The sequence below is a fragment of the Chelmon rostratus genome, chromosome 8, assembly GCF_017976325.1.
Source record: "Chelmon rostratus isolate fCheRos1 chromosome 8, fCheRos1.pri, whole genome shotgun sequence".
Taxonomy (NCBI): Eukaryota; Metazoa; Chordata; class Actinopteri; order Chaetodontiformes; family Chaetodontidae; genus Chelmon; species Chelmon rostratus.
In genome coordinates this window covers 2,434,881-2,446,727 of record NC_055665.1, presented here as the reverse complement: position 1 = coordinate 2,446,727, position 11,847 = coordinate 2,434,881, and the positions used below count along the sequence as shown (strand labels likewise).

Genomic DNA, 11,847 nt, shown 5'->3' with positions numbered 1-11,847 from the left:
CTTCTTCTTCTCCCAAAACACTTAAATTTACAGCACAGAGACATGAAGCACATGTAGCTCCCTGGTTTGTTGGTAATGAAACTGGATCAGCAGGAGGCTGCTCTCTCTCTCTCTCTCTCTCTCTCTCTCTCTCTCTCTCTCTCTCTCTCTCTCTCTCTCTCTCTCTCTCTCTCTCTCTCTCTCTCTCTCTCTCTCTCACACACACACACACACACACACACACACACACACACACACACACACACACACACAGCCCTGCAGTACACTGAGGTGCAGTCGCAGGCAGACAGAGGCCGATAGGAGCAGAGACACAGTGATTATTAAAAACTTAAAATAACAAAAAGGGTCTGGAGGAAGAGGAGGAGGACTGGGATAAGTCTGCAGGCAATCTGGAGCGAAGGACCAGAGAGGGTCTGGAGGGTTTGAAGGGGGTTTTGGAAAGGTCTGGAGGCAGGAGGAGGTCCCGGGTTTCACAGGAGGCAGGACTTGCTGGCTCTGTGGTGCGCTCCGACACCACAGGTCCGCTTTAATACCAGAGAAGGAGGAGGAGAGGCAGGTCGACTCCTTCCCACTGCTCAGAGAGAGAGAGAGAGAGAGAGAGAGAGAGAGACTGCAGTCCAGTCCTCCACCCGGACAGTCGGCTTCGAGCATCCATGTGCCAAACGGACTTTTGGAATCAGAGCGCAGACTGATGTTGAGCCTCCTGCGGGAAAACTTCACTTACTGACGGATCGGCGGGGAGTCCGAGCCGGTTTGAAGCTCCAGCTGTTAAACATCAGCTGTGTTTGTTTATCTGAGCTCAGATCACCTCGGACACTTTGGTCTGGACTGCTCTGACGGCCGGAGCGCTCCTCTCGGGATCCTCACGTCTGCAGGATTCGGGACTGATTTGATCTTGAAACCTCCGGACTCGTGGTTTCCGCGCTTGACATGAGCAGCCGCGCCGTCTCCTGCCTGTCGGCGCGTCTTTGTCATTTTAATGTCGGCGTAATCTCCGCGCGTCCGGCTGATTGTCGCTTTGCATTTCAGCTCAAACTGACAAGCTGAGGAGGAGCAAGGACGAGAAGTCTGCGCGAGAGACGCTGCACGTGGATCTGTTTCACTCCATCCCGTGTTCCCTTGGATTGAATTTATTCCCCCTTTTCCAAAACGCTTTCCTTGGAGAAAACTCGAGGATGTTGCTCCGCTGCTTTAACCCTCCCTCCTGGTCCACCTGTAGGTTTTTCTTCTGCTTTTTGTTGCTGCTCCAAACGCCCCGGTCCTCCTCTCCGCTAATTACAGGTAAGATTAAAGGGATCATATGGCTTCATAATAACACATCACAACACCCACCGTGCGTAAAATCTACCCAAACCCCCGGTTATTTAGTCTGCAGCGTCTCCGTGCTCCTTCAGTCTGTCTTTACTCTGCCGGGGAGCGCACCAAAAATCAAAGTCTGGTTCAGTAATGTGGAGGTCCGTGAATCAGGCAGTGTGACCTGGAGTTTGGTGCATGATCACCAGGAAGCAAAATATCAACAGAATGCGGAAAAAGCGCTTTAGTCATTCAGAAAAGACCAATTTCCTTCACAGCTTCCCGTCAATCTTCTGCATCATCGCTTTCTTTGAACTCATGTTTTTTATCATTAACACAGTTAAAATCTAGTTTGCAAAAAAAAAGGCAGTAAATTGTGTTTTTGGTGGTTTTAGAAAACGTCTTAATCTGGAGTCTGAGCCTTCAGGTAACTCTGACGCTGGCTTATGGAAATAGACCCGGTTTTCAGTTTTACCCGGGTTATCCTCTCCTTACCTCCCTGCTAGGAATTGCTTCCTAAAGTAGAAACTGGTTTCAGTGACGAGAAATACCACCAGAATCCACCGTGGGACGCGTGTTATTTGCAGCAGAGCTTGTTATTTGCAGAGGTAGTTTTCTGCCTGGCATAAATCATGAAGATATCAAAGTAATTTATATCAAACTTAAGGAAATTATACAAGGATTTAGATCTTCAGGATGAAAGGTCTGCGCCAAATTATAAGTGATCTTTACTCAAATTGTTGTTTGTGCCTCGACAGGTTATAATTAACCCACATTTTAGTTAAAAGCAGGCTGTAAAGTGTAAATCACTTTCCTTAACCAGCTCTGATTTAGCAGCTTTTCTGCGTCCTCCCTCCTGAGCGGCCTCTCCTGCGTCTCTCTCGCGGTCTCAGCGCGCTCCCTCCCCGGCCCGCTCCCCCTCTGACAGCCGCGTTGCATCATAGGATATCGTTTGTTTGCCCTGCAGCGCCGTTGAGAAATGAGGATAATAGAAAAGGAGTGAATGAAAGGTGGATGTGGTGGAGCGCGCAGGCTGTGCTGCGCCACCGGCCGCCCGGCCCTCCATGCGCGGCTGACCCGCTCCCACTGACCGGCCTCCTCCGGCTCTTTGAGGAATGGACATGAGATTAAATACATGTGATGACGGTTATTTAGAGGCTTTTCATGGCGACAGTCGCTGAATTGTATGATCAATTCATGAACCTAAAAAGAAAATCTTTGGTTAAGTTGATGCAGAACAGAAGCTTCTAAGCTTTTAACTTGAATTCAGACCTCCACCTGAAGCTAGAAATAACCTAATGCACATCCGTTCCAGCGCTGATAAGAATGATTTCTGATGATCGGGGTTTCCCCTCTCTTGGCTGTTATCTCTGCTCCTGAAGCAAACACAAAGATGGGAATCAGATGGGGGACAAAACCTGCACCAGATGGGTCTCTGTAGTCCAACACGTGTATGTGTTTGACATGAAACAGTGTCGGAAACCTCTGAGAAGCAGCGACCTCTGCATCAGCTGAGGAGGCTGCACCAGTATGATCCCAGCAGATCAGATTCCTCCACCTGGCATCCCAAGTATGCACTGTATCATCCTGTCTATTGTCTGCTGAAGCACGGACCGGAGGCTTCTGGGCGGTTGGAGGTCTTACAGTTGAGTGGTTGAATGTGTCAGTGCAGCAGGTGGAGCAGGCAGTGCAGAGGTCATCCTGCTGGACTCTGCGGTGTTCGTAGCCACAGCATTACTGGCTTAAATCCGGTCCGGGACTCTCGTCAGCCCTGTGACAGGACTGTACTGAGTCTCAGGTGTTTATGATAAACTCGTTGACCTGCTGAAGTCAGGAGGACTTGTGACATGCGGACTCGAGGAAAAGTTCCTGAGAGCTGGCTTTTAATTTGTTGCTGAACTGCTGTAACTACTGCACGTAGCTGCTGTCAGCTTCACCAGAAACCTCCCAGACTGTTCAGTGATCAGCTTCTGGAAACCTTCAGAACTGTAATAAAGTACAGTTTGTAACAGAAGTTTTCTAATTGAACCTAAATTCTACATTAAAAAAAATCAAAAAATCTGCTCAGATCAAATAAGATAAGATAAGATAAGGCTTTATTCATCCCCAGTGTTACAGGCAGCAGCAAGAGCAGCAGGAGTAACAGCAGAAGAGAAAAATACAAAATAAAACTTGACTGTAATCTATAACTATAAATATTTCTTTATTCTCAAGTTTAAGGTAGTTTACTTTACTTGAGTATTTCTACTTCATTCTACTTCATACTTCTAAAGGGAAATATTGCTCTTATTACTCCATATATATATATAATTGTACATAATTGTACAGAGGGTATTTTTCTGCATCATTTTTGCTTTTGATTCTTTCAGTAAAATTCCCCAATTATAGTTTTCAGTGCAGGACTTTTGCTTACTGGAGTATTTTTACATGGCAGTAGCTGGTTGCAGCTTTTACTTACAGTAAGTAACTGATCTGAATTCTGCCGTCGCCACTGGAAACAGAAAATGTGCAACATGTGCATATCTGAAGCTCGTTCGACACGGAAGTAGAAAAAATCCAGGAAAGGGTTCATATTCAGTCAGTTCATAAGAGATTAATCTGGATCTTAACTGGAAGCGACTGTCAGAGTGTGATCAACCTTCAGAGCTCCAGCCCCTTTAACAACTCCCTGCACTGACCTCTGCAGCCATATTATCTCTTCTTCTTCATCTTCTTCTGATATTATTTTGCATTATTTTGTGCGTTGTGCTGCTTTTTGCTTTCAGACGCTGAGCGCTGAGGCTTGAAGGTGAATTTAGGTTCGCTGCAGATCTTATCAGCACTGTCTGATGTAAGTGTTAGCAGGTAAACACAGCAGCTCTCAAACAGAAGAGGGAGGCACCACCCACCTCTTCCCCCCCCTCACCCCCCCACCACTTACAGCCCTGCCAGTTTAATTACACTCGAAGGCTGTAAATTTTACAGTGGTGGTGGAGTCGGCGGGGTTTGTCTGCTCCGCCAGAATCCACAGGCTGGTTTTGTGCTGAACTCGGAGACAAGACGGCTCGACTGGCCGCCGGAAGGATCTGCTGCCGTCGGGTGGATCCAGAGCTCGGCTCAGTTCAGTCCGTTACGGCCCTGATAACTCTCAGCTTCAGCGAGAGATGAGAGCATCCGGAACGAGAGCAGAATCACACACTTTTCAGTCACTTCCTCACACTTTGCTCCTGTGTTTGTTGGTTTTGGAGGTTTTAAAAAATGGGGAAAAGCCTTGCAGAGTCACACCGCTAACACTGCATTCACACAATCAATTCCTAAATCAGCAGCGTTACCACAGACCAAACAGTCAGAGGTCACAGCAGGCTCAGGCTACGCTGATAAGAGGCCGACTAAATGTTGCTCAGGAAGGTCTTCGTCTTCATTTTATGTCAATAGAATCAATGTAAAGTCTGTTTGTGCTTTTTAAACATGTGATAACTCTCAAATGTTCCGATGGAGAAACGTCATCAGTACAGCAGATGAAGCCAAGCAGAAAACCACAGTTTTAGACACGAAAAGATAAATATTGAAGATGGAAAATGAAGGCTGAAGCAGCAGCGCTCTGGTTTCCCGCCTTTAACAACGTTCCTAGAAAGCAAATGAAAAATAATTCAATTGTTTGTGCTCAGTTAGAGAAACTCTCCCCCTCAGAGAGAGAGAGGATCAGCTGGAGGTTACATGAGCAGAAACAGGAAGCAGTTTGACGCTCTAACAGAGTCAGGGGTGGGGATTTACCTGGGGGAGGGGGGGGGGGGTTACCTGCGATGACCTTGGCTCCTACCAGGAAGGAAGTCGTCATTTTAGGGAGTCAAAACAAGCGCGGCGCACGGACAAACAGCTGAGCGCAGGCCTCGTCTCTCTCACTGAGCAGGAGGAGATGCTGACATCTGTCTGCTTCGACCAATAAACTCGTGTGTTTGGGCTCGTTTCCTGTCGTTGGTTCAGATTACATTTACTCTCGTAACAAAGTGACTCACTCGCGTTTTTAAGACCTCGGTTTAAAGGTCGCTGCTTTTACCTGGAAAGCTAAAAGATGGAAACACACACAGAGTTTAAATAATCCACTCAGAACACGCCGGCTTTGAACGCACCCTCACACGTACGTAAGGCCAGGATCAAGCTTATGATGGCGGCATCATGCCATGCTAGAGATTCAGATTGTGTGATGCATGAGGCATTTGACTTTGCAGCAACATTACACCTTTTTCCCACACTGAGCAGGCGCTTCTTAACCTTTTCTGTCTAAATACAAATGAACTGTAGAATGAAATGAAGCGTTCTATCACTGACGGCCATTATCAAACAAAAACTGTGCAGAAAGACGCGGCCGGCAGCGTCGGTGCTAACAAAGAGCCCAAAGAGGCTAAAAAAGCAACGCAGAGCTGCCAGGAAGAACAGGTGGATCCTCTGCTTCACAGTTTATTTCACACAAACCTGTGTGATGTCACGTGGTCTCGACAGGTGACTCTGGAGGGCTGATTAGAGTCCAGAAGCACTTCCACTTCTCACCTCCGCCCTCTTCCTGCCGTCCTCCACAGGTACCGAGGCCAGCTGTGAGAACGAAGGAGAAGTCCTCCACATCCCCAACATCACCGACAACCCCTGCATCACCTGCGTGTGTCTGGTAAGAACGACCAGTTTCACTTCCGGCGCGCTCAAACATGATTTCGAAATTAGCTGAACGACTCGCCGTGTTTAATCTCGGCACCTTGACGTGTAATTGCTGCTCCGGGCTGATAAAATGACCCCTTTAAGCTCTGATAGTGATATTTGTGAAGCTGATTATTGAGCTCTGTGTGGTTTTTCTTATCGGACGGTTGTGAAAGGTTTGTAACACTGTGAGAGGACTTTGAAATGCTGCTCTGGCAGGACGTCAGGCGAGACGTGAAGCGTGGATTGTTTGATTTGATAGTGCATGTTGGCATTAAATCACAAAACTTTTTCAGTAGAACATCAGTTTGATATTTGTGGATAAAAAACACTCGATGAGATGCAGCTAACAAACCAAATTGTGAGCAGAATTGAGTGCGAGTGCTTTAAAATGTGAATCCAAGCTGTTTTGAGGATGGACAACAAGCTTGCAGTGAAACATGAAGCGGGGTTTGTTGTTTTAACAGACCGGCCTGTCGTCACGCTGTCTTGGCTCGGCCCGCCTGTTAAAACCAGCCTACAAAACGTTCGGGGACGACTCTTTCCTGGAACATGTGCTCTTTGACCCCTGACCCCGACACCACCCATCTACCCCCATTGCCGCCGCAGAGGTCTTTGTTTCAGGGGATGAGAATGGAGCAACAAGGCTTTTCTGTGTCACTGCCTCGACTTCGGCTGAAAGAGAGGTTTTGGTGGTTAAAAGGCGTCACGTGACCAAGAGTCTGCCCTGCAGGAAGCATGCAGGTGTGAACTTCAGGGACTGCATGTTGTGTGTGTGTGTGTGTGTGTGTGTGTGTGTGCGCACAAGTCCAAGTCCACATGTGTTTGTTGCATTCTCAACATGTTCCTCAAAAACTGTACAATACTCCTAATATCTTTATCTACACCGTGTCCATGGAAAATGCTTGCTTCTGATTGGCCGGCAAGATAAAACTGTGCACGAGGACAGCTCAAACTATCATTCTCAATCTCAAGCACATGCATGTAAGCATGTACGTAACCATAGCAACAGTGCTGACTCTCAGCAGTTAAAGGAATAGTTAGATATTTTTTATCTGCTTTCTAGCAGAGAATTAAATAAGCTAAGATGCCACTCTCATGTACGTACGAGGCTACAGCCACGAGCTAGTTAGCTTAGCTTAGCATCCAGACTGGAAACAGGGGGCAACAACTAGCCCGGCTTTGCTTAAAGGTAACAAACTCCATCTGTCAGCACCTCCGAGGCTTTTTAATTAACATTTAGATTCAGTTTGCTTAATCTGTACAAATGTGTATGTGCTGAAATGAGGCTGTTCGTCTCCTCTTCGTCATTTTCTGATAATGGGACTGTGTCACCTTGTAGGGTTAGGGTTATAGGGTTATACGTACTGATTCACGACAAACTCGACTTTGGGTATCCAACCTCAGCTCCTTCTTTCCGTCGTGCTGGCTCGTGATTGGCTGCCCTCGGCCTGCGGTGTGACTGAGCCGTCCTCTGTGTTATCAGGCAGACATCAGCCAAAGCCCTGCTGAATGCTATCAGTCATCAGCGGGCAATGGCCGGCCTTTCATCTCTGCTTTAACCCCCCTACACACACACACACACACACACACACACACACACACACACCCTGCACACACACACAAACTCATAAACTTACATACATTCAGGGCTCAGTCTTTATTGAATTTGACCTTTGTTTATTTAAAAACTGGCTTTTTTTATCAGTCAGAAATCAGTTTCCACACAGTTTTCACTTCTCATCTCCTGATTTTAAGCTTCAATATTCTCTTTCTAAGTCAAAGATCAAACACTGTTTATGACAACTTATTCAAAGTTTCTGTTCTTTGCAGAACACAAATTCAAATGCAGAGGAGTTATAAATTCTTTGATTAATGCAAGATCACTGATTTATTTATTGAAATACCAGAAAAGTTTGTTTGACGGCTCAAAATCTGGACAATAATGTAAACATTCATGAGAAAGTTGAGTTTTTAAAGCGTTTCATCCTGAATTTGACCGTTACCTTTAAATATGATTGTTTTCGTAATGATTTGCAGCTGTCTTGTCTTTGGTGAACAGTCTCCTCTCACAGCAGCAGGAAGCTTCTGGATGCTCGGTATCGTAACATCCACGTTTAAATCAGGTTAAAACCGCCTTCAGCGAAAAGCATTCTTCATTTTTCTACACTTCCACTTCCTTCATCCCCCAAGAGACGATTGTCTATGTCGCCGTGCTGTCTTTAGGGGGTTGGGGGGCCATCAGGGCTCCAGTGTCACTCATACGTAGGGGGGGTGGAGGGAGGGCGGTGGGCTCTCCAGTTGGTCCAGAGTACCTGCTAATGGCTCTGTTGGTTTGGACACACACTCCCACACACACACACACACACACACACACACAGAAGAGCCTTTGTGTGAGTCGGGGTGAGGCCGAGTGCTGTAATGGGGCCAAGAGTGGACGTGGCTGACAGACTGACTGACAGGCCGGTCGCCATGACGATCCGTTATCTCGGAGGGAGTCGGCCCATCTCCGTCACGCTCTTCATCGTCCTCGTCTATCTGTCTGTTCATCTCCGTGTCTTTTTCCACTCTCTCATCGGCCCTTCCTCCCCCCGCACGCCCTCGGATTGGCGTGCAGCAGAAACCCGTAAACGTCCGATATTTTTTCCCCTCTCAGCGTCGCGTGGGAACGAGAGCCGGAGCCTCACGGCTGAAAATATCAGCTGTGTCTGTGACAGGACGTCTTGCATTACCCGACTTGACCGTGACTCGTTATTCCAGTCACGCTCAAAGTCCACCGTTAAAAACATTAAACATATCACAAACAACTGGAACGATCTAAATCCTGCAGACGCGTGACGAGACGCGGCGACGATCAGTTATCACCTGGGCCTAAACCGCTCCGACGTTGCCCCAGCGGGAGCTAAAGCTAAATGTTCTGCTCTTTAACACACAGGCTGGACAGCACTGCAGATGAGTGCAGCCCAACAGGCCTCATGTTCACATGCTGGGCGACTTGGCGGCGTTTAGAGCGTAGCGAGGTAGACAGTGAGGGTGTAGGTCGGGCTGGCGGATGGGTGTGTGTCAGACTTTCGTGGCTGGAGGTCGCGTCCTACGACAGACCTGCAATTTCTGTCTGCTTTTTTTAAAACTTTCTCCAACATCCAGCGACTGTTTTAGCTGCTTCACCCAGACCGAGCCTCCGCCATCGTTTGTTTACCATAACCGCAATCTTTCACCAACCCGCCCCGGAGCTGCCGCCATCAGATACTGCAGAAAGGAAGAATTTTGAAAATGCTGAATTGAATCATATCCACAGGAATGTTCTTGTGTCTTTATTGGGAACAAGTCGACTTTTCAAACCAGACTGTGGAGTCTGTGTTTCACTGCCAGGCAACAACAACAATAAATAAATAAATGCATGTAAATACATATGATCCACATCCAACAGGAAAACAAGACCCTGTCAGAGTCACCACAGTACATTATTAAAAAGATTCAAATTGCTCTAAAGTGTTGTTATGAGAACTTTGATTGGCTGGAATCAACTTGGTGGACAGAAAAATGGAGGTGCAGCGCTCTGATTGGCTTTTGGCGGCCACTGAAGAGGTGACGAGCTTGTCGAGCGCCCACACATCAGTTTTATTGCTCATTATTCGATTTAAAAGTTTACATGTGAATAATAAGAGTGTGATGCCAGAACAAGCCTCCATCCCTTCAGCGAGGAGGTCAAAGGTCACAGCGGCTTGTTAATCGATCAAACAAACATTCCAGGTGAACGACACGTAGCAGCTGTGGGCGAGGAGCTCTACGCGATCGATCTGAAGGGAAGGTCAAAGGTTGTTTCCTGTCAGTGTCTCAACTCAAACAGTAGCTGATCAATACAGGAGGGGCGAGTTTACCTGATAACACCTGATACCACTGAACCAACAGCTGGGTCGCAATCAGAGGAACCTGCATCTTATCAAAGTGTCCTGAAGGGATTCAGGAGAGAAACAGAAGATTTAAATTCATTGTTTGACCAACAGAATAATCAATTAATCCTAATTTATCAAAGAATTATGCCCGACATTTGCTGCTTCTGTTTCTGTGTCATTTGTAATGTGATTTAACGCTGTTGGTCAAACAAAACAAGACGTGACCTTGGGCCAGTTTTCACCTTACACTTAAACTCTGTATGAATTAACATAGGTGAGTGCTGAACAAATGGCTGTTTGTTCATGTGCAGCCCAAACCCACGCTGTGCAGCCAAACTCTGTTCAAACCCTCAAATCTTTATTTCTAATTCCTGTGGAGATCTCACAGTTTCCAAAAATACCAAATATATGAAGCGAATGAAAATGTAACATGACTCACAAGGCTTACAGAAGATTTAACTTTGGTTGAATGTTGCAGCCGAGGAAACACGTTGTCTTAATGATTCACACAATTTTGTTGTTGTTCTGACTGAGAGACCCTTCGCAGCAGAAATTATTAAAGTGTGATAACCTGAGAGCTACTTCAGGGGATTTAAAGGGAGAAAACTGGATTTTAGGGGGTCTCAAAGTGCTCAAAGTAAACTCAACCAAGAGCCTTCATGGTTGTGAGCGACTCGTCCTCTACTCCGACCAGCAGGGGGCAACGTTATGTCTTTGCTGCGGCGAAAACGTGAAACGTGTTCGCAGACAGTCGGCAGAAAAGACGACTCATTGAAAAGGTTTGGGGAAAACCGGTTCCCATCGGCGTCTCTCTCCTGCCGTCTCGTCCCTAAGCTACTGTGGCTCCTGCTCTTTGGCGGGGGGTCGCGACCTGTTTGTTTTGGAGGAAGGGTGAAAGGTGAAAGGCCACCGTGGCGAAGAGGGTTAAGGTTTGGGGGATCAGGAGGGGTGACGTCTGAAGGGTTTAAGTGGAGAGGTCCTCTCCAGCGCTGACAGACCCTGACTGATCTCTCCATCCTTCACCGGGACAGACAGAAGGCATGAAAGATGAGAGAGGAGAGGAGGGAAGTCCGACAGAGGCTTTAAAAACGCAGAGAAAACACGTCAAAAACAGGAGAAAGTGATCGAACCGGAGAGAAAAATGGAAAAACAAAGTGTGAGACAGTAAGAAGGAGCACAGAGGACTATTTAGAATTATTAAAACTATTTAAAATAAAAGAAAATGAGAGAACCGGTTGCAGACAGAGGAAGAGAAAGTGATGGATGATGGGAGAAAAATAGGAGCTGAGCGATGATGAGGAGAAGAAGGAGTGAGGAAGAAGGAAATCACAGATGTGGAGAAATAGTGAACACTGTCGCCTCCTAGTGGCAGAACCTGAAAATGAGGACTTTTTATCCAATCAAGACGAAGAAAAGGCCCTTTAATGTCGATCAAATAGTGAATTAATTTTCAGTTTGGTCTCAAAAATAACATATTGATAAATTCTGTCCCAGATTGTGATGAGTTGTAAATATTTTGTCACCTGATGGAATCTGAACTTTGCTTTTTATTCTTCTGTTGATTCAAACAGCAGCCAAAACAACACCCATAAAACATAATTTCACTTTCTTTTTAAACTGCTTACAATTATTTTGACCTGCAAACGTAACCTGTTCTGCAGTTATGAGGTCTCACGCGAAACACGCAAATGCATTCGGTGTAATTCAGTTAAAGCTGGAATCCTCGTATCTCCATACAGTAGCATGATAACACAGAGACACACAAACGGAAAGATCACACACACTTTCTCTTTCTCTGAGACACGCACTTACGAGCATACCAACGCTTCATCCCACTCTGTGTGTGTGTGTGTGTGTTGGGGGGGGTCGTCACCCTCAGCGACAGACAGCCGGTCAGTCGACCAGCCTCGGTGCCGCGGTGGTATGTCGAGTGTTTATAAGGCGTGGTGACCTGTTATGACCTTTGACCCTGAGACAAGAAGGGTGAGAG

General features: G+C 46.6%; 1 protein-coding gene across 2 annotated transcripts in view; it reads left to right on the top strand.

The window, feature by feature from the left end:
* The first annotated feature begins 552 nt into the window (after positions 1–552).
* The window catches only part of bmper (BMP binding endothelial regulator), a 28,558-nt gene continuing 17,263 nt past the window's right edge, over positions 553–11,847 (top strand). The window contains exons 1-2 of one of the 2 annotated variants that reach the window (XM_041942189.1): positions 553–1,281; positions 5,850–5,935. In XM_041942189.1, the coding sequence (XP_041798123.1) occupies positions 1,176–1,281; positions 5,850–5,935 (192 nt within the window). In that variant the 5' untranslated portion in view covers positions 553–1,175. The remainder of the gene's footprint in view (positions 1,282–5,849; positions 5,936–11,847) is intronic. The other variant, XM_041942190.1, reaches the window with a different exon arrangement.